Source organism: Aulonocara sp. 'chitande type north' Nkhata Bay, linkage group LG18, assembly GCF_057382095.1.
Source record: "Aulonocara sp. 'chitande type north' Nkhata Bay isolate Kocher_YH1m ecotype deep benthic linkage group LG18, A_spYH_male_GT1.1, whole genome shotgun sequence".
Taxonomy (NCBI): domain Eukaryota; kingdom Metazoa; phylum Chordata; class Actinopteri; order Cichliformes; family Cichlidae; genus Aulonocara; species Aulonocara sp. 'chitande type north' Nkhata Bay.
Window position 1 is genome coordinate 4,059,442 of NC_141361.1, and position 23,972 is coordinate 4,083,413.

Genomic DNA, 23,972 nt, shown 5'->3' on the forward strand with positions numbered 1-23,972 from the left:
ATGATGAGCGTGTTCACTCTGTTTACAAATCCAGAGTTGTGCTTTCGTTGTGAGAAACGGTGAAATGAAAGATCTGACTTCTATTCTTTCTTTCTAAAGGCCAAAACAAAGCATTCAGAATGTTTCACGCAGTCAACAGCTTACATGGTTCACCTGGTCAGTTTTGCCCTCCAGGCCACAAAAGCTGCTTTCACTGCAATCGTTGCTCTAGCTTCTTTTCCTCTTACTCACCCGTTTGGTCATAAAATATCAGTTAACGGGGTTTCAGCACCTAAACTGACATCTTGAAATGAAAACTCGTTTCATGAGTAATATTTTGTCTTTTTATAGACTTTTATTATATTTGACTTCCTGCCTGTGCTGTAGTAAACAGTCTGTTTCATAACAGACTTCAGAGGATGGTGCATCCATCACTGATCAAACCCAAATTTCACACTTCCTTAAAATAATTCTGTTCTCGTCTTACTGTCTAACACTTGGGAAGCTGCACATGCAGTGAGAGCCTTTGCTCAGATTTGCCTGCAATGGGAAAAGGTGATAGAGGCAAGAGGCGAACAGAAGAACTTGTGAAGAACACATGAGTTTCTCTTTGGCAACCTTTTGATACTGATGTCCAACACAAGTGATTATATATAACGATATAAATAATCCTAGAAATAAAAAACTGACCATCAGATTTTAGTGTTTTGTGCAGATGTTGCTCCAGTGCTTTTCTCAGTGTTGCATGCTGAGTTCTCGGTCTGACCCTTGCAGATGCTTTTTGCTATGGAGAGTAGCAACAGTCTGCATTTTTCCATTTCTTATTCTTATTCGCTGCTTTGGATCATTTGTGTATTTAAACATGTGTGGCCTTTTTTACCTTTGTGCATCCCTCTAATGCTTCCTGTAAGGTCCTGTGACAGTTGTTGTGATCAACATGTGGCTTAAGGACAGCAGTCGTTAACCTGACTTAATATGGATTTATTTATAGGCAGGTACACCTCTACAAAGCTTTTAGTGGATATTTTAGCACAGGGGTATCAAACATAAGGACCAGGGACCACAGTTGCCCAGGTGAAGATTCCAATCCAGCCCAAAGGACAGCTTTGGAACATGTGAAGGAGGAGACCTCACCTGTGGCCTTTCATACTACAATAAAGTAATAAACAATTCAATGACAGAGATGGTCCTGCTTTTTTCACTATGTGCTATGGAAATATCAATTTTATAAATCAATAATAAAAATAGAAAATCTTCTGTGAATTAACAAAAATGCTCCAATTACAGGATCGTCTGGCCAATCAGCAATCAGAATTTTCTGTAATTTTACACATTTATTTTTCAGTTTAGGCCCAATGAGTCACTGCTTTTACCTTTACTACAACAGGGTTTCTTTGTAATATAGACATGTTGTTGAACTCAGTCTTCTTTTTCTTATACTGACATGTGTCAGAAAAGAAATGTGTAGTTAAACAGAAATGGTACTTTAATCATCTGAGCTGTACATGGCCCACGATGTAAAATGAGTTGCCTGCCTTAGCACACACCATTTATATATTTTCTGGACTGTGATTTCCTGTTGTGTTCAATAAACATATGAAATCTAAAAAGACTAAAATAGTGCATTACTAATAGTCAGATCGGATTTGTTTACAATTAAGATCAACATGTTATCGCTGTAGAAATCCTGAAATCATTTTGAAGGCTTGAGAAGTTCTAGTGAACGCATGTTTGTGATGCATATAAAGTCTTCAGACTAAACTGATTGTATCACAGAGATACCTGATGTAATTTCCAACCTATGAAACCTAAAGACGTAGAATCAGTGTTACTTTCTAAGCTTGCTTGAGGATAGCTTGAGATAAGTTTAGAATCACTAGATACTCTGTCAGTCGAACAATGAAATATGGCTTAACTGACCTTTTTTTTTTTTATCACATTCACAAATGTACTTTCACTTTTTAATTTCTTCTTCTACAATAGTCCTAACGCTGCATTAAATTGTTTGTTCAAATGCTACGATGTAACAATAACGTATCAGCCTCATTGGCAGGTGTGACTCTGATGTGTCTGGAGTGCATTTGAAAAAAATTGCATTGCACAGAATCCTCAAGTCAATTTAGTACATTTTATTACTGTTCCACCATTTATACAAGTACATATAATTTTGAATGCATCAATTTCCATATCATCTTTTTGTTTGTTTGTCTGAAAGTGTGGTGTGGAAGTAGCAGTGATGAAACATGGGATGAAAATATCAACTGTAGTTGCCATGGATGCAGACTGAAAAATTATTATTTTTTCCACTTGACCAAAAAGACAGGACTACAGGTTCACCCAACCACGGACATGCAAGTTACTGAGTCAAGAGAGGAAGAAAAAACTGAGCCAAGTGACAAGCGGCGCTCCTCGAGTGTTTGTTTCTGCTACGGTTTGACGAGTGCTGGGAGGAAAACGCTGAACGTCACATGGATGGAACTGAAAAGTGGCAGATGGATGGCTGAGATGACTAAATATATATATACATATACTTACATACATGCAAAGGTGGAAAGACGAATGTTGGTTTGAATAAGCCAAGCACAATTTTGGGTTGCTGGTACCTTACTTGACTGTTTTGTGCAAAAGCATTTAGCTCAATAAAGTCGTACTACTTCGTCCACTGTGTTCATCATGAAGTACAATCTAAAATCTGAGCTTTCTTGTCCTTCACGTTCTTCCTTCCATCTGTCCTGCTGGTTTTCTTTCACTGTCATTTCTTCCTTTTTCATCTCATATGATAATCATCAAAATGTTTCTACTGTAGTATCAATGATAAAAATCCCTCCTTTGTCTTTCCTGGGCCGGTGTATTCTATTTGCACTGAGAGTGCTGCATAACTGCACTGTGCTAAAAACACAAGCAGCATGACGCACATGCACACAGGTTTAGTACAAGACAGAGATTTGGGTTACACTTAACCAGTGCATTTAAAAGTGATGCTATGGGGTCTTTAAACGTCCACATGTGGCAAGTTAGAACTGTCTCAGTATCACCGTAAACCTGCACATGTGTGAATCTGAATGGGCTGGTTTTTGCTGGTTGCTGAGAGTTTAAGGATGCTCAGCTCTGTAAAACGCTGTAATGTCACCTTAACTTTTTTAACCAGGTAATTCATTAGTAGCGGAGGATGGGTGGAGTTAACACCATGCCGAACAACCGCCACGTCCTACTCGCACAAGTGATGAACACGACTGAAAAACCAAGAATGGAGTCAATACCACAACTGCTGCTTTCTAAGCATCCATCTCTGTGCAAGATTACTCCCACTAAAAACCCTTAAAGGTCTCCATACATGCAATTTGAGCCACACTGTGCAATGTGGTTCTAATACACTTGGGTAAGACGTCATATTTGATGCATACTGTTGTTGGCATACCCACTGGATCACGTGCCATTTATGTCTCTTCTACTTTCTTCTATGCTACATCGTCCTCCCCTCGTCCATCGCAACTCAACCTAAGTCTCTCCTTTGCTGGAATCCAAAAGTTTTGCTGTGGAAGTTTAGTCCCAAGCTATTTTTGTTTGCAGGACTCCACTGCCATGACCAAAGATATCATGATCCTTTCAAAGTCTCACACTGTTTACGGTTTTACACCAAAGTGTTTTGGCTTTTAAAAAAAGTTCCTCAAGCGGTGGAAGCTGGGTGTTTTCAAAAGTGTGCTTGGTGTTTACAGTAAAAATAAATTTGGGTGGAGACATCTATCAATATTGCTAGTTTTTAATGTATCAAAGGTGTACTTTAGTACTTTTCCTTCCACCACTGCACAGATGTACATACATGTAACCTATATTTCCAAACAGTAAAGGAAAATGCACGAATGGCGATAATGACTAAATCAGAGGCTCCCTTCCATGTGCAAGGCCTTTCCTTCCAGCCTTAGAAACATGGACCATATTACACTGAATTGGTTGCTGATGGCTCTGATCGTTTGCTGAAATCCTGCCTCCTGCCTGTTCTTCAGTGGTATCAGACTGTTAGTGGTGGAAAGCTACACTGATTCAAAACCCAGTAAATCAGACCTGGGTCAAACAGCATTGTGAGCGCTCTCGCTTAAGGCCTTTTCACTGCTTTGATACCAAAAGGGTGAGGTTTGCTCAACAGGGCAGACTGCTTTAGTGCTGTAAGGTTTGCTCTGGTAGGGCCATTAAACTTGAATATGAAACGGCTCTACTAGTTGGATAGTGTCTTTTTTAACTGTTGAAATTTCCGTGTCAGGAGATTGTATGTGAGCATGTAACAATTTTATTTCAAAGTAAAAGAATCCACTGTTGACTTTTTCAGAAACATATTGTGCTGCTAATACTTGAATCGAAAGTGTGTCTTGCAGTCAGTTTTACGCCCTTTTACCTTCGCTAAGGAAATGATTTGTCTTCCAGACAATCACAGGATGTTTGAGTGCCAGTCTTGTCTATTTAGGTTACAAAGGCACAACTGAGCATTCACTAACTGAGCTCTACCCATGAAGGAGCAAACATCACCTTCTTGGTATTTTAAGCAAGTTCAAACAACCTCTAAGATGTGACCGTACTGTCTACTTCACCCAGGTCAGCAAAAGATATGTCTTTTCAAACAAACAAAAAAAACGTATACGATAATTTTTACTCTAATTTGTCTTCAGATTTTGCTCGAGGACGAGAGGCTTGCATTGAACTTTCTAAGAACATTTTAGAGATCTTTTCAGCGAGGCTTTGCAGATTATCTAAGCAATACAAATGTTAAAAAACCCACTTAGTTTACTAACAATATAGCTAAGGGTTTCAGTACAAAATGTAGAAGTTTATCTGAAAAATCCTACAACTGTTTAATGTCTAATGTTGTTTTTTTCTCTGCAAAGCCCACCTTTACCAACCTTGCGAAATGCCTTAGAAAGCCTGAAAATTCCCAGTCCTCACAATGAATCTCCAAGTAAAAGCTCTTCAAAGAAAGTGGGATCTTTTTAGAGAGAAAAATAGGAAGCAACACAACCCGACAATACCACACACAATCACGCACGACCACAACCACGACTCCACAGCACTGAAAAGCTGGAGGTACCAGGCCAGAGCCAAAATCACAATATTCTGACGAGGAGGATGAGAGGAAGAGGGAGAGCCGAAGAGGGGACAGATTCGACTTGAGTCCAGCTGGTAAGGTGTTTTCTTAACCTCTCCCCTTCCCTCCATCAGAACCCCAAAATTTAGACGTCCACAGATCGAATGCAGGAGCCTTCTGTGGGCTGACGTGGGAATCAGGCCAAACTTTGTGGGACTGTATGAGCGAGAGGAATGGCGGATAAATGGCGAGGCGTATGGCCGACATACACTCGTATCAAAGTTCAAATACTACGGCAGAAAAAAAATAGAATAAAACATAACAATAATAATAGCAATAATCATCTGCAGCGGTGGGAAACTTCTCCAGGTGGTTGCTTCAGTCCTCCTCGATCAACAAATCTTCATCATTACAATTATTATTATTATTGTTATTATCATAATATGGGTGGACTAGTAAATTTCTTTCTTTCTTTTTTAATCTTCATCGTTGTTGAGTTAGGTAATTTATTTCTTCATTTCCGAAAAGTGGCTGTCCATTAATCTTGAACTGCTACGGTTTGATCCTTGCTTGGTGCCTCTGTGGCGTTTGCCTCCTTGGGAGGTTCGGCGGCTGGTGTTGAACTAGGAGCAGGGGTGGCCTCCTTTGCTGGGGCGGGAGCTGCCGCTGCCTCTGTAGGCTTGGGGTCGGGGGAGGCAGCGGGGGCCGCTTCGGCTTTGGCTGCTGGTGCCGCAGGGGCCTCAGTCTTTTTGGCGTCGGCCTCATCTTTGCTCTCGGCTGCAGGGGTGGGTGCCGCGGCCTTAGCCTCGGCTTCCTTCGCGGCCGGGGCCGATTCTTTGGCCGGGGCAGGGGCGGCTGGTTTCTCCTCGGCCTTGGCGGGCTCTGCGCTCTTGGGCGCCTCCGTTTTGGGCTCAGCGTTGGCGGCAGGTTTCTCTGCCTCCTTTGCGGCAGGAGCTGCGTTCTTTTCCTCCTCTTTGGGTGCCGCGGCATCAGCTGCTGGCGCCTCCTTGGCTGCCGTGTCATTAGCTATCTCCTTAGCATCACCGGCAGCTGGAGCCCCGTCCTTGTTGTCTTTCGGTGCTTCGCTCTCCTCTGCTGAGGCCCCCTCTGCTTTGGCATCCTTGTCTTTAGCCTTGTCATCGTTTACACTGTACCCCTTCTTCTTTTTGCTGAGCTTGCCTCCCATTTTGTATCACTGGCCTCTGAAAGAGAAGGAAAAAATAAGACTTTTAGTAAAAGTAGATATTATATCACAGAGAATGCATTCAGGTGAAAATGCATTAAAGCTATAGCAAAATGTATTAACAGCATGTCAAACAACCGCTATGGCATTCTGTCTGAGACGTATGTGTGTTGTGTTGGAGAGATATCGCCTTAAGTTAAAACTAGGCTGGGTTGCACTTTCATGTAATACCATGTTAAAGCACTAGGAGGTGCAACGAGTCACATTTCCCAGAAATCCAAAATCATCCGCACCAAGTTTTATTCAGGCTAGTCTTAGCTCAATGTTTGTGCACTAACAGAAACCACAGAACTGCAAATGGAAGAAGCATGGATCTGGATCATATTAGTGAGAGGTGTGAATGGGCGGGAACCCTAACCCTGTAGTGTTGGAAGGCATATAATCAAAGACCTGGAAGGGAAATATGAGGTGTGTAGATGCATTGATTGACCAGCCAAAGACCGGAAGTTAGATCAGATTCACATTTACTTTTTAATTAGAGTTTTTATTTTTAGCATTGAAATTTCAAATATTTAAATTTTCTGAAACTATATTTGTTTGGCATGTGGCTAAAATGCAATCTAACCTGAGTCCCAAGAGATTTGCCAGAATCGGGTGGACATTGAGAGGTTATGAGCTAATCTTCATAAGCTATTGGCCACTGAAAGGTTGTTGTTTTGTTGCACCATCAGTCTTCACTTCTTATTTGAGACAAAAAGTGCAAAATCTGGACCGTGTAATGTGTATGCAGAAGCCACGCATTTCTGGAAAACCAGCTCTCAAATTACATTTTTAATGCATTCTTTCAGCATGACCCACATGCCCCCCAGAGAGAAGCACAGCATGATATTTTCATTTTCCACATATTACAACAGAGAAAAAACTAGATGAAGTGATAGTCATCGGAATAATTGATGTTCACTGTAAGAAAAATGCAGAAGCCTTTAAACTACAAGTCCAAAAAAGAGACCTCGCTCATGTATTCCATCATCCTGGACAACACAGAATAGGCACATCTAGTTTTTCAGCTTTCAGATCAGGAACATCTAATTATAAGTGTACAAAAGAGCTTTCAAAGCTCAGATGCCAGCAGTAAGAGGAAATTCAAATAAGTTACTGAGACAACACTCAAATCAAACCGTCACTTAAGTTCCTCAAATGGCTGTCGAACATGGCTAATTAAATTCTTATCTTGGTTGATGGGAAAGACTATTTTTGCAGAGAAGTAGACATAAAAAAGATCTGTGTTTGACTGGGTAAAATAATAGTTGCTGTTTTAGTGTGCAGAATGAGATTTCTGGGGTTAAATCTTCTCAGTGCAGAGATTAGTATCCTATGGGTAGTGATAAAGCGAGAGAACCGATACCAAGTATGAGTTTCTGTAATTCTGATTAACACGAATTAGCCATACAAGTTCTGCAGTTTGTCTCCCACCTGACTGAAATGTTTTCAGTCTTTAGAATGACCAATTAGTTCATTAGCCTCATATCACCAGTAGGCACACTCCTCAACCTTCTAGCCGCCTGAGTAAGATGTTATCATCCTAGTGGCTCCATGTTGTAGTGATTAATGCATGCACCTTACTCATGGCAGACAGATCCCTGGTTTAAGACCAGGGAGAGACACAAACCCAGCCTCAGGGGGTCACGAGACAGTATGCTCCTGGTGCTGATCCCAAGACTGGAGTAATGGAAAGGTTGTGTTGGGAAGGGCAGCCAGTGACAAATCAGACAAGTTAATCTGTCCCCTGTGCTGACTTCGGAAATAAGTGATCAGCTAAAAGTTAACTCTTTGTAGGATAAAATAGTTTTGAAACATCCTCAATACCTGGAGAAGAAGCTGTCATCTTTTCTTAAACCCAACCAACCCAACCAACCCAAAACCCGATGCAAGATACTGGATGTCAAACCTAATGCAACACAAGCTAAATCCAACAGATGAGCCTTGAGAAAACTATGAACACTGCCTCATATTACAGCTCCTGCATATGAATCAAATGATCACAGCCTCAAAAGAAGGTCACCAACTACTGGTGCAGCACTTTTTTGCCCGATAACAATTCATAATGCGAATACAATATTGGTTGATAATGTATGAAATGGGTTATCTGTCCTTGATCATGTATCTCATGAAAATTAATGATAATAGAATAATAAATAGCACCTGGTAGAGAATTTCTTTCCTTATTTTCTGTCATATATCTCATCCCAACAGTGGATTAATTTGAAAACATGGTCAAAACTTCAATGTAATCCTTTTTAATAAAGCCTGACCCCCTGCCACCTTTAAGATGAATCTTTGGGGCAACAAAACTGGCTGATGAACGTTTTCATACCCAGCATTTCTACATTCAAGTTATTCATGAATAAATGAAAATCTCAAATTGTACTGCAGGAAATTCTATCATCAGGATGGAATATTTCCTTGAAATACTCAACCAGGATGTGAAGCACACAGGGAATCTATAAAAAAGGCTGGTTTGGAGCGCTGTAAATCACCAGTCACTAAGCAGGCAGAGAAATGTGTGTGTGCAGGCTCAGTACACACCCCCACCCCCATAGACACACACACCTGCAGATTCCTGGCTCAGTCTTTCAGTTGAAGATTTTTTTCACGAGTGTCACCATCTGCCTGCTTCATAGGGGAGAGGACTTCAATGCCACAATGAATCAAGCTTATTAGGAGCAAAGGATCAAAGATGGAAGCGTGTCGGATAAGATCCCTCTACGCCGATGATTAAAATAGAGAAAAAGAAAGTCGTAATTTTATTAAGCTATTCTTCTTAAAGCAGTTTGAATTCATCAGTGTATGTGAAATATGCAATTCAGCTGCCTTACCAACAAGGTAACGGATAAAGATCACCATCTTAGAAACTTAAATCAAGAGGCTATGTTACGTTACGTGTGCAGACGTTTGCGTTGCCTTTTGAGTTTTACCTCCAGCAGAATGTTTTTGAATTGGCTGAGCAATAAAAAAAACCCCAAATAATTATTTTCTTTTTAAATGATAAAAAAAACTGCCCTCTGTTACTGAATGTCTCAAATGGGGCCATGTTGACGGACCGACTTCACAAGACCTTTTTATTATTCCTCAGTTATGTGGTTAACGCCAAGGCGTCCTCTTTGTGCTGCCACTTGTAAAAGTGTGAAATCTGTCAAAACGGCTCTGAACACAGACGTGACCTTTTCCTCCCAAACAAACCCGACCACTGAGAGACTCTGCCGGCTACTCACAAATTTGCCCTGCGAACGGGCCGAGCTGACGGTGAATCCACTCAAAATGCTAATCGCCTTGTCGCCACTGACTAAATTACTCCACTATTCACGCAATGTTCCTGCGGGCGTCCAACAGTTGGCATCTGCCAGGGCCAACGTTCCTGCCGCAGCTTTATACGACCCACAATGCAAGTCTCTCTGCCGCATCACATCATTTGACTCCCGGCTTGTGCTGCCAGTACAATGACTCATGATCATCAGGCAAACAATGGCTATTCACACGAAAGGCACGCTTTCTCACTGCTGGGCGTGTGGTTTTAGTATTTGAAGAGCTGGGGCAGGGCTGAGACAACCAGGAGAAAAGGCCCCCAGCTGACAAAAGACTTAATTTAACCTGCACACTGCAGTCACAGAAGCACAAAAGCAAGTGTGAATGGTCCGTTATGACCTTCCAACATGGCTTTGTGTGGACAATAACATCAGTGCTTAGGAAAGGTGGCCCCTTCTATCTTAGTGGCTTGAATGGAAGTAAAAAATGAGCAACTAGAAGGCAGAGAGCAAAGGTCCAAAAAACACTGGACAAACTTCCAAGCCACACATAAAAAGAGAATCCTTTGTTATTTTTATCAGTTCATCTTTACGCCGATTCCTTGACCTTTTATTTCACACTCTGCAAGGATTTGGAATCAAGTATCTCAATCCACTTAGACACACTTTCATTGTTACGGTTGTAAGAAGCTAATCTTCTAACTGTGGAAATCCCTGATCTCATCACTGTGAAATCGCTTCTTGTGCTCTGACCAGGGTTGATCTGCATTTCCAAATTTCATAACTGTGTTTCGAGATGAGAGAGACTTCACTGGCTTAACTGAAAATGTGTTTAATAGGTGAAACTTTAACCTTTGCGACAGACTAAAAACGCGACAGAGAAGTGAAGGGTACTCACTACATCTGGGGACTCCTACAGTCGCTCAACAAATTGCCATCATTGGATTCTTTTATCTTTGCCCAACAGGAGTCATCCCAGGACTCTGAATAATCTGATGATCCTTCATGACCAAGAGTGGGGAGTTAAAAACTCATTTTTAACAGGAAGAAGCCTCATGCAGGGGACGGCCATATGCCGCAGATGGTTGGGTGAGGGGAAAGGGAAGAGTGTAATTTTACTCTTAAGTTACTGGAATTGTTCAGTCTTCGCCACTGTACATTTGTTTCCAGAAGATGCTGACAAACAGCAAAAAAAAGGCTTTCAAGCTCAGTTAAAGTCAAATTAAAGACGCTATTGAAATCCCATAAAAGACCCGCAGTCAGCATGTTTAAAAAGCAGCCCGTAGAGACCTCAGCAAACGTCGATGCATCTTTCTAAGGTCCATTTATTCTTCCTGAGACTGCACACACCCAAGATTAACACACCTGCGCGTTTCTTCTTCTACTATTCCCCACTGTGTTCAGCAGTTGCCTCCTTTAGCCACAGACTTTCCAATCCCTCAGCCTCTCGAGCTGCTGAGTTAACAATACCCACGATTGATTACAGCAGCGGCGCACGGCGAAAAAGCATTTAAAGATTATTAAGTGACGATCATGTCCGTGTCTGGCGAGTCAAAAAGGCGGCAGAGAGGTTTAGGATGAGCAGAAGTCCCTGAAGGAGCAGATGGCTGAGCTTCTCCAGCTCTCACCATCTCTGGCGAGTCATCTGTCACGCCCACACATCGACACCACTGCTCAGCTCTGCTCCACTTTTCTCCACATCTTTGCTCCTTTATGCTTCAGCTACAGTCTCCACATAATGCCACCTGGATCAGACATGTATAAAATGTGGCAGTTCTAAAGAGATACTGTATTCCTCTCTACTAAATATCTGAAGTCCCTCTTTTGTCCCTCCGGTCCAGCAGATGGCGGTCTCCAGGAGGTCCCAGGGTCTCCGTGAATCCGCGCCCTGAGAGCAGCAGTGAACCTGCCGGCCTGGCAGGTTCTGCGTTCCTGCCATCCAAGATGACACGTTAAAGGTTAAAGCTGTCACTGTCCGACGCCCTGTCCTGCTCGGACGCTCACTCTGCTGGGAAATCAGCTTGACAGCAGAAAACAGGAAGAACTGCAGGAGCACTAATGGCAGTTTGGTGTTTTTAACCTTTATTAAAGTGAAGAAAATGAACTTTTTTGTGCAGGATGAAGGACAAAAATGGCTAAGGTACAAAAAAAGTACAGTAGTCCCCATTAAATAGATTCCACTAATTCCCCTCATGTTATGAACTTGTTTCCTTGTATTCCTTCTATTTTTTATCCCTTACATTTCATTAAAAGTTCAAAGAATTCTGACAATTTCTGTTTTACATTAGTCAATTTTTGCTTTGTGATTCATTAAATGTCTTATTTATTAATTTGTTTATTATTTAATTTTTCTCCTCTGCAGTTTATTTGTAGTTCTGGCCCTCTACAGAATATTTTATTCAGTTTTCTTTTAAATTGTATGTACACTGAAGCTAATCAGATGATGCAAAAAAAAAAAATCCTATAAATTAGATACCGTATGTGACACAAAAGGAAAAAAAACTGACTCTAAGGAGAAAAATGCATTGTAGTGATTGCATCACTTGCTGTTTTTCCAGTGAAACTGACATTGAGGACACAGTTCTGGTTTCACAGGACACACTGACAGAGATAGCATCCTCTCCCTGAGGACAATAACAGCAGCTTCTCGTCCTATGTCACACTGACCTCCATTTTAAAACAGTTCTGCGCCATCAGACTGAACAGATCTACGAGTATGCAACAAGCTGCTGCAGCTATCTAATTCAGCCGGACTGCTGTGGATTTAGACTCTGTTGCTGCTCGTTCAGTCAGACTTTTATTCCCGCCCATGCTACTTTTTTTGTGCCGACAGAAACCTTCTGTAGGGGGTCAAGGGTCGTAATTTTTACTATAATTTGTCACTGGTCCAACAAATGCCCAACAACAGTTTGAGAAATGGGTGGTTTAGGTGAAGTATCGGCCATAAATTTTACACGAATGTAACACTATAATTCACAACACAGGCCTGAGCACTGCCTCCCGCTGCCATCCAGCTTGCTGATTTAAAATGACTGATTCACCAATCTGCAGCAGGAGAGTGCAGGAGGCTGAGCGGACAGGCAGAAAAACTGGAGCAGAAAATTTGGCCCAATCACACACACAGACACAAATAAATGAAAAAAAAGCTCTCTGCGCTGAGATGGAAGAAAGAGAAGGGAGCGGAGGATGCTGGGAGTGCACAGTCAGAGGAGCCTGAGTCGAGGTATTCAAGTGGCTGACAGATGGGAGTCCATGACGAGGGTTTTAAGAGACAAAATTTTCACATTGCACCGATACGATTTTCCCACAGCACTGGGCTATTTTAAAAGCTCAGTACCCCAGATCTTGACGAGCACTTCCACATTCGAGTTAAAGATGTTGCAAAAGTATGTTCTCCCTTCACTCCCACCACACGCTCTGCTCTTTTATTTCAGCCTGAATGGACTGAATTTGCACAACGTGTGTCAAAGCTACAGCAGGACCAGCGGCTACGGCTATTTTTGTCCAACAGTAAACACTTTTCATTTTACTGTAGCTTCCAGCTGTGTGGTTATTTTCATGTGTCTGAGGCAAAATTAAAAAATAATGTTCAAAGGTGCTACATATAGAGAATATATATGAAATATAAGATGTGTTTATTCTAAGTTCTACGAAACTAGTCAAGTTAGCTTCGGTACACTGCTTAATGAAATATTTTTCTATATGAAGACATTAAACAATTAATTGTTTAATAGAACAGATAGAAGGACAACAGCACTCATACAAGGTACATGTTGGACTCTCCAACAACACCGTAAAGTGCATGACAGTAAAAAGTGCAATTTGATAGTCCTTTACAAAAGTGACCATGCACACTCATTTATGAGGAAAGCAGTGCTTGAATGTCTGATGAGCAAGTATTTTAAAACTGCATTCTTTCTAATGGCCAACAGAGGGTACGACTTGTGGTTGTATAAGTCTATACAGTCTCCTTTGTTCTGTGACCTCAGTAAATACTTTCCTAATGGATTTATGGGCTCAACCTGTACTATATAGCCAACATAAAGTTCACGTTGTAAACTACAGTCCTGATTGTATTACAATAAAACAGTTCTAAGGATTTCAAACACCTAGATCACACTCTGAAAAACTTAGGACCAATTAGTGACATCTTTGTTTAAACAATCTATGAAAAGAACTACAGATACAGTAAAATAGTCAAAGAAAAGTACAAGTCATAACCAAGGTCATCCTAGCACACTAAGACTAAAGTAATACAAGGTCTACTGAAGTTTTTGGTTAAATGAAAGTCAAAGTTAAACTAGAGTTGAGATAAAACTAACTAATAGAAACAATTTTGCTTTAATTTCTTTAAAAAAAACTTGTGTAAGAACTTTCAAGCATATATACACCTGTATGCTGATGATACTGTCATTAATACTCATGCTCACTTCGTACATGCCTTGGACATGAGATACACTGTAGCAGGTGACTTTGGGTGAAAGTCTTTATTCTGTAATAAATGTATTTAAGACAGACATGTATCTTATGTCTTATGAAATTGTCATTCATGCATTTGTTTCATCTCGTCTGGACTATTGTAATTCTTTGTTTATTTGTTTATGTAAAGCCTCTTTGGAGCGTCTGCAAGTTGTTCAGAACGCTGCTGCAAAGCTTCTGACCAAGTCCTCCAAGTTTTCCCACGTCACACCCCTGCTGATTCAGCTACACTGGCTCCCCGTTAAATTCAGGATCCAGTTTAAGGTTTTGACCTTGACTTTCAGGGCCCTGCATGGACAAGCACCAACGTATATAAGTGAACTTTTGCATCCATACATTCCCAGCAGGTCCCTGAGGTCATGTGACCAGGGCTTGCTTGCTGTCCAGCACACGAGGCTGAAAACAAAAGGCGACAAAGCTTTTGGAACTGTGGCCCCCAGATTGTGGAACTCTCTCCCTTTGAGCCTGAGATCTGTGGACTCAGTGGTCGCTTTTAAAAAACAGCTAAAAACCCATCTTTTTAAACTTGCTTTTAGTTGATTTTTATTTTTAGGTTTTAGCTTCTGTGAAGCACTTTGTGATTTTTATCTTGAAAGGTGCTATATAAATAAAGTTTTACTTACTTATAATTCCAAATTAAAACGATAACTGCAAAACCCAATTAAAGTTTACTAAAAGAGGAATTACTGCTTATTCTAACTTCTGTAATTGAGCCACTGTTTATTTTGTCAGCAGAGAGTGGATCATTTTGGGTTTTAAACTGAGGCAGGATCCGATCTAAACAAAGTCGTCACTTTGTTCTGGAGAGCGGTTTAATTACCCAGAGTACACACAAACTGCCCACTGCTTATTCTGGCCTCAGGCTGAAGACACGCACACAAACATGTGCATTGAAACAAATGATAAACACACATGCGCAGGCATGAATAAACACACACTCACATTCAGTCCTGTTTAGACAATCAATCCTCAAATTGACAGAGCTTGAGAAAACTCCTGGGCTGGAAATGGTTATTGATCAGTGCAGCGGGACCACAGAGGGCCGCTGTGTGTTCAGCTGCTGCTTATGAGTCAGAGGACGCACTCAGCAGAGATTAAAGCCAGCGAGACGCTTTGAGACGCTTCTTACCGAGACGTTTAATACTGAATACAAAATCCATCCCGACGCTTTGTTGGCTGCGGAGGAAAGCAACGGCAGACAAAACAAAACAGAACTGAAAGCGATTATGTCCATCTCTGTGGATTAAGTGGCATTTTGCTCTGCTAAATCCTCTCCTCCTCAGATGTTCACATGACCTCCATGTCTGCAAAAGCTGGCGCAAGTTTGTGTGGAAGGGAAGCGACTCGTCACAAATTCTCTGCTTGTCACGTTCCTGCACATTTCAAACATTTGGATTCGAATGATGACCTTGGAAACAGTCAGATGTTATTTTTCATGAATCTACGAATGAAAATTATTCTTTTCAAAATGCATGACTGAATGTGTTCACAACACTGTGCTGAGTCTCAGAGATCTTTGTATTGAACTGGAAAGATTTGAGAACCTTGATGATCCGACAATCCCCTATGAGGAAGCACCTAGCAGCAGTGGGGAGGAAGACTCCCTTTTAGTAGGAAGAGATCTCTGGCAAAACAAACCTCAGAGAGCCATGGGAGAGAGGCTGGAAGGGGTGTCAGACCTATAAAAAACCCGGCTAACTGTTTTGTAATTTGTTTTACAAAAGTGACCCTGTCTTAACTGGTGCATCGATTACAGTATCAACCATACGAGCTGTATTTTTGGTCATTCCCTTGTGATTTACTCCTCTGTAGAAATAAAAAGGGAGCCCGGGAGAGATAAAAGAAAAACTGCAGCTTCATTTGCTGCTGATGGAAAGAAATATCAGAAGCAGCAAATAAAATAAAGCCTGCAGGCTTGTCTTATGAGCACAATTATTTCCCTGTTTCTGTTTTTGATTTCTCTTCTCATTTCATTCTAAGAAACTATAATACAGACTTGTCCTTTCTGCATGCACCGACCTGTAATAATTTTGTCATTCCATCCTGATTTACTGTGCAACGTGGCAAAGCCCCTGGCCTTGTTTCTCCTGTGAAACATTGAAAAGATTTTACTGCTGTGTGACACATCCAGGTCAGCCTCTCAGGCTCTGTTAAGTGATGAAACAGGTGCTCACAAAGTTTCAGCGGCTCCAGCAAATTACCCACAGCTCTCTGCAATACATACATTTACCAAGACAGCTGATGTAACCACAATTTCTGTTTAGTCACTTCCTGTTTTATTTTGGAACCCAAGTGCTTGATTGCATTTGACCTTTTAATTCTTCTGCTGTTTTTCAAAGTTTGCCGTTCCATTTCATTCACCAACTGTCAGCGGTGACCCAATCAACCTCCCCCCCAGATATACTCTCCCCATTTCCCCTTGTCACTTACCAGATTGTCTGGTGTCCCTCAGAGTCAAGCTTTCAATTAACTGCCAAGTTTGCAGCCTTTTCTCCCCTCTGTTTGGAAAGTGTTACTTTCCATGAGTTTCTAGTCAACGCTCCCTGAGAACGACCTTTTGTCTTTTTCTGGACTTCGCTCTTTCCCCAACGCTTGTCTGTACATTGACTGATAACCTGTAGGCCATTTGATTAAAGGTTTGGTTTGAATGAAAGGCTTTAGTGGCATTTAACCAAAAGCTCATGAATAATTCTGGCATTTTTTTGTTAGCCTCATACCTTTCTGATTTTTTGAATTGGTACACTCCTGCAAGATCACTGAGGTCTGTGGATCAAATGCTCCGAGCTGTCCCGAGGCCCAGATTAAAGCACAGAGGAGACCAGGCCTTTGCTGTGACTGCTCCTAAACTGGAGAACAAACTGCCCCTTCCCATCAGGACCCCCCCAATATTAAATATTTCACATCTTTAATTCTCACAGTTTTTCTTTGTTTTTGGCTAAATTACAAACTGGTCAGGAGAGTTGATTCAAATGAAATCTTGACATAAGTACCTTAAAAAAAATGTCATTTATTGTTTTTCTAACAAATTCCAGTTCAGTAAATCTATGTTCTTGGATGTGCTTTACAAAGACATCATGCTGCGTTGCAGATAAAAGAATGATTCCCACTCTTGTCCTCAAAGAGAGGAATGCAGCTAATTAATTTAACTGTGTTACTCTCTGTTAGCAGATACTTGAAGCCACGGTGTTGGAACTGGCACAGGTTATGTCAGTGCGTCCCGTAATGTGGAAACTCCATCTTTTCTAGCAGTGAGTGAGGCACAGCTTGTTGTTTGTGTCTCATCATCATCTGATTTCCCTTCGTACCCGCTTTGACCTGACTTTGATCATTTGTAAAGTTGTTGCTTTTACACTTTTCACCTCTGTCAGATGCACTGCTCTCAGAAATTATTTGTGTTGCAGTACTGCCACAGGGGGCGGCCAAAATGACTCAGACACAGCTGTTGATTATAGAGTAGAAAAACAAGTCATATCGCTGCAAGAGTATGACAGGAATATTTTACAAAAATCTGTCAAGCTATCAAAAACACCAGTAGCCCCAAAAGTCTACTGGTGTGAATGACAACAAATGTTCTGTTTTTTTTTGTTTATAATGTGCAGAAAGATAAAACTACTTAAGGTGACAAAGCAGAAATGTACTGTCATAGCCTCTAGTCTGAAGATGTTATGAGGTTATTGAGTGCATAACGGCACATGAACACAGCACTGCACCTGGTTACTGAGGCTACTTGTAAAAAGAGTCAGTTCCACCAACCCTGCGGTGAGTATGACTGATTGGATTTGTCAGACGCCTTCGCTGCCTTGGCCACTTGCTCTGTTTTCACAGACAGATAAGAGACTTGAGGAGATCCAAGGACGAAAGACAGCGGCTCGTCACTGAACCCCAAGGCGTGTTTGATATTTACATGATCTCAAATCCACCACCTCAGCAGCCAGACACAGACAGTTATGTCTGACCGGTCTGCCTCAGAGGAGCTCTGCCTGAGTCATTCTCAGCCACACTCAGGACTTCAGTGATTTCTGTATGAATACAAATGACTGTCTTTCCTATTTGGAATTCATTCTGGAGAAATTCATTCATGTGATGGCATTCAAACCAAATGCTGACAATACTAAAGAGCCTCAGGTGGATCAGCCTGTGAGCTGTGATGTCCACAGGGACGTGCTTCAGTCTGCAGCCCGGTGAGGAACTGAGTGAAAAGCATGAACCGACTGCCCCCCGCATGGTCTCTGGGACACAACATGAATTAAGTCTAACTGTCACAACTTGTTGTTGACAAGCTATACTGTTAACATAAAGAGAAAGCACGGAGAATCCTTCATCTGACCAACCTTACATGAGTCCAATCATTACTCCAGTTTCATCCCTGGACATCAAATACCGATGTTTTGTCAGACGAGGTCACCTTTTGCTTTTATCTGATCTATCCGAAACATTTAAAATGATATTTCAAATATTTCTGGAGTTAATTTTCTCCACATCAAATGTTTAACTTCAGGAGTTTAACTTCATATGTTGCTTATCCTTACTTTTACAGCTGAAGACTTGGGCCATTTTAAACCTGTTGACGTGTAAGAAAGTCAAATCAAAGCTCCTAAAGACATGATTGTTGAGTACATAAGACCTGAACGAATGACCGGATTGCTCTTGTGAGGTAGCCGCAGCATCACATCGAGGACACGTTCTCATCCCAAGGCGCCAGATGTTGATGGTGTAGAAGAAATACATACCAGAAAGATTTTGGGACGATATTAAACGCCAAAAGATGACAATCGTCGTTTTAATTCCAAAGAACTCTTAATTTGAAGTTTCACATTTTATGACCACATCAATGAGTTTGTTGGGTGTTCACCTTCAGTCACTGGTTAGGTTTAGAGATCAAAGAAAGCTTGATGTGTAAACAAAGAGTTTCAGGCTAAGATATAGATGGATGCCAAAGGAAATGAGGATCACTTAGTGAGTTTAAATGTGACACCAATGGTTTCTTTAGGAGTTAGAAGGGACACAATGGCACAAATGCCAAAGAACACCTTTCCGGTTCCAGCTACTTTAACAAACTGGCACTGTGGGAGGAAAGTCTATAATGACCCTCTGTATGTACTGTTCAGTCAGCTCAGCTGCTATAAAGAACCTTACAGTGTGTGTCAATATAAGTCTTGACACTTTCACAAGAAAAACATGTTTGGGATGAGTTTTTACAGAATGTGCATCGATTTAACTTTCCTGCCTTGTTCAAACATCATAACATGCTAAATGGGACTTCAATGATTTAGCAGCGTGGAGAACTATGGGGGCCTACAGGAACAAAGGCGTCTTCAATACACCCTCAGAAATCCACACACAGCAAGTAGAAATATCTTTGGAGATCCTTGTGGATTGCATGAATACCGCCACTCAAACCACTATTGAACTTGAAGCACTCAACACAATCCCGATAGCTGACAAGTAGGGTGCAGTTTCAAAGGTTGTGTGGAACCATAATCAGTCTGGAAAATGTATGTATAACATTCAACCTTTGGTCTCCGGCTTTTGAGTCCAAGTTAAGAGCTCACATGTGAGACTTTAGCTCCATTAGCTCACAGCTGATCCAGATAGTGTTGACTGCAAGTAGGAGATAGTTAGTATGTGTAACGGGAGGTTTTGGAAAGTTTATCCTGAACATAGCATAAAGAAATCACTCAAGGTTGCAGATTTTCCAATAAAAATTGTCAAAGTCATTTCATACAAAGTCTGGATCTTCTCAAAAGGTTAAATGCACTTGTTCTGCTTTTGCTTGTTCTCTGTCATATACATACTGTTACGATGCTTGATACCCATATTAAAAATGACCGAAGTGTATATAAGAGTCATGCAAAACAACTCTAGCAGAATCCAACAATAAAAATATGGATATAGCAATAAGTATAATGAATCACCTTCAGGTGACAGTTTCAAAATGAACAGCTTTATCTTCAGCTTGTTTATAGAAGTCATATATAGCGGATATTCACAGTTACAAAAGTGAAACAAATAATCATCACACTTCGGAATGACTCAGTAGGTTTTGGCTTCAGAATAGTCCGAGCAACACGAGAATCTAATGAATGCACTGCCCCTACTATATCTCAAACAGTGGTGGAGCATACTCCAACTCCACTATCTTTACTGAAGCTGGAAAGGGTAGTCCTTCTCCTGGAGATCAGCTGTGAGCCTGAGGGCTACAATAAGCTATCAGAGGTGGAGAACTTGGTTCACTCCGGCTGCAGAGCGCAGCAAGCTCCTCTGTTCCTAGCTGCTGTCTAAAATGGTGGCGCCGAAGTTCATCCAGTTTATAAGAGGCAGCTCTTTGTGTCACAAATAAATATTTGCAAAGGAGAAATGGCAGACATGTCATATAACTGTGAACACTTACACCCCCTTTCTTCTACCATCTCCCTTCTACCACTACAAGCAGAAATCAGTTTTAAATCTGTGGGAAACAAAGTGGACTGACTTTATTGGAGCAAGCAGAAATACAGTATAAAACCACGACAGACTTAAATCATTCAAAACATTTCTGAATCTGTTGCAAGAGAACAAAACTGATCAGGAACTGAGTAAAATGGCTGCAGAGGGAAATGGTGAATTTTATTGGGAATAAAACTGCAGTGCAAGGCTGTCAGAAATGCAAGCGATAACTGTACTCCAGGTCAAACCTAGTGAGCGTACAGGGAGGGATTACAAACACAGGAGTAGGCATGAAACAGCTCCCAATCCAGGGCTTGCTTTAGACTCTGCTCTCAGATGTTGGTCTTTCTTAGCATCTGAAAAGACCTTTTGCAACAATTTTTGGCAGACATGTCCGAGGAAGACATCCTTGAATCGGGTTTTTATGGTCGTGGTACCATGAAACACAATAATATTTCAGTTAGCACCGACAAGCAACCACTTAAACTTGCACCAGTTAAATTAGACCCTTTTTTAATGATAAGATATCCGAGGACAGAAAGGAAAAAAAAAAACTTTTTCACTACAAGCTGAAAAGTGTTGACTTTTAAACACGAGCTGTGCTTGATGGTTTTGTCATTGTTTACCTTCACCTGCGCTAAGTACAACATATTGTAAAGATAAGACACAGGAGAGCTGACAAACATGCATTTCAAAAGCAAATATGCAGCTTATCTATATAGGCTGAAGGCTTGGTTTCAATGGCAAACACGTCAGAGTTAATGCAAGTGCCTCTTTATCGTCCACAAATATGTAGGCGAGTGATGGCACATTTTCAAAATTTCCATTTTTAGTTCTTGCAGCTCATTCAGTATTAAACCTATTTGACAAAGGTTTTTAGAAACTTTGTATTTTCCCTCAACAGATATCACGAAGTCTCTTACTTTTCTTATATTTGCTCTTTCTGCATCAGCCAGAAATTTTGTCCACAATAAATAAGCAATATTCATGGGAGGCGCAATAAGAAGTATTAAAATAAAAGCCCATAATTCCAACACATAGCATAAACATCTGCTGTTTAACAAAAACCTCATCCTAGCAATCGTTAGTTTAAGGAACTGCAGGTAAAAAACACCAAAGTTAGAGCTGGGATAGATGTGGCTGATGGTTAAATGCTTATTACCAATAAACTTGATGAATAATTCATTAAATTATCTTCAATTCAAAGTGCTTTAAATTATACAGTCACTGAAGATGCTTTATATTGAAAGCAAAGCACCCTACAACATAAGACAACCTAAATGGTCAGATGACCCTCTGTGAGGAAGGGTGTTTCTGATGGTGGGGAGGAAGATCTCCCTTTTAACAGGAAGTCTTCTTCTAATGGTTGTCTCTTGCAAAAAACAACAGTTAAACAGCAGGTGGGTGGAGTTCTGTACTCACAACCAGTATGACTGAGATGACCATATTGAGGATATTGACTCTCTGACATGTGACAGAGCCAAATGTAGAAAGAAATGTACAAACTAATTATTTACAGGCATCTGTTCAATATATCTATGTGACAGAAAATGAATAAAAGAAGTTCCTTTTACAACATATTTTTCAAACCTAGACCTCAAGATAACATCTTACGTCCAACCCAAGTTTCAGTTCATTCTTTTAATTAATGAATTAAGTTTTAAAAACCTGAACCACCATTATAGAACAGAAATTGTCTCCACCCATGCAAAACAACAGTGTCAGCAAAACTAACAACAAGAAAACATACTGGCAAGCGCCAGTGCTACCCTTCAGACTCCTAACAGACATACAGATGATTTCAATTTAGAAATCAAAATTCATAAAGACCTTTGTGTGTGTGTGTGTGTGTGTGTATGTGTGTCTGTGTATGTGATAAAGACCTTAAGTGACTTAAGGAATTGCAGCTTTAGTGCTTGGGAGGGAAATCAGAAGGTCAGAGTGGACAGATTTCAACTTTCAACCTGGTTTCTTATGGCCATGCAGACATAATTTGACATCATTTGTGTTTGGGCCTGTATCTAACCAGACTTGAATGTATAGCAGCTTCAAATCAAAACATTTAACGTTTGCAATTACCAGAACTTGAGACGTTTTATGTCTGGTCCATAGAGAATTAAAAGTTTTTCAGAGGACTTCATCAACTGCTGTTGCTTATATTTCCATAGACTTGCCAAAATGTAACCTGACTGTAAATATGCTGTGATGAACTGTACTCACTGAACTGCATGAACATTAAAAGTCTCCTTATTAACCAGCACAGCTGTCGAGATGATTAAACAACATGTCAAGTTTTACTCTTTAACATGCATGGCTGTTTCCAAGCATCTCAGAGGGCTTTAAATGCGACCTTGTACATTCTCATTATGTTAGTGTTACATGGTTTTTTATTCTGAATGGCAAAACTCATTTCACCACCGTGTAATTCTAATATTTGTGCGTAAATCTGCGTGTGTGCAGGTGATTTGTCGAACTCTGCACACACACATACACACACAGAGTGCTGAAAAATGTGTGTGTACTGTTTACAAGTGCATTTACATATATTTATGAGCAGTACCAGCAGCTCATTGCAGATGTGGATAGAAAGACTGCAGTGCAACCAGAACATAACTGCAGTTTATTGGCAGGAAATCAGACTGCTGTATTTCCTCCGACAGGGAATGGATCCAATTTCAACACACACACACACACACACACACACACACACACACACACACACACACACACACACACACACACACACACACACACACACACAGCCATTCGTCGGCATGAAGGTTGCCATAGAGAAAACAACAACCTGCAGCATAAAATGATTAACGTTAGATATTCATGAGGAATTCCCAACAGTCAAATCATAAATACACGTAACCACGACAGTTAAAAATAAGTTTTTATTTTAAAACCAAAGCCAAGCCGCCTCCTTCTTCTTTTTTTAACATTTTAAATTCTTGTTAGAATATTTTTGTTATCCACCCACACGTGTCCTCTCTACACTGATGACACTTACTGGCTCTATATTCCTTTTCTAGTTTTTCACTATCAGTTTCAACATTTACCCTACAACACGTTCTGGACTGTATGCAAAAATACAGAAAAATGACACCTATTGTGTTGACGCTTCTGGGTGTTTCTTATATGGATTGCCACAGCACGTTATGTGCCTCCACATCGCCCTAACTCTAGCACGTTTTTCTGCCACACTGTCCTCCTTCAGCACATCCATGAACCTCCTCTGAGGTCGCTCTTTCCTCCTGTTCAGCAGCTCCATCTTCAACATCCTTTGTCTAATATATCCACTATCCCTCTATCTAACTTAAACCAAATCAATGCTAAAGTTGAGTGTTTAGTCCAGGGGTGTCCAACTCCAATCCTCGAGAGCCGGCATCCTGCAGGTTTTAGATCTCACCCTCGGTCAATACACCTGAATCAAATGATTAGTTCATTACCAGGCCTCTGGAGAAATTCGAGGCATGTTGAGGAGGTCATTTAGCATTTAAATCAGCTGTGTTGGATGAAGGACACA

General features: G+C 40.9%; 1 protein-coding gene across 3 annotated transcripts in view; it reads right to left on the reverse strand.

The window, feature by feature from the left end:
• Positions 1-2,088: 2,088 nt before the first annotated feature.
• Positions 2,089-23,972, reverse strand: part of basp1 (brain abundant, membrane attached signal protein 1) — a 49,188-nt gene continuing 27,304 nt past the window's right edge. For 2 of the 3 annotated variants that reach the window (XM_086271968.1, XM_086271969.1), the window contains exon 2: positions 2,089-6,255. In XM_086271968.1, the coding sequence (XP_086128094.1) occupies positions 5,592-6,239 (648 nt within the window). In that variant the 5' untranslated portion in view covers positions 6,240-6,255 and the 3' untranslated portion in view covers positions 2,089-5,591. Of the gene's footprint in view, positions 6,256-16,447; positions 16,590-23,972 lie in introns of those variants that run through there. The other variant, XM_086271970.1, reaches the window with a different exon arrangement.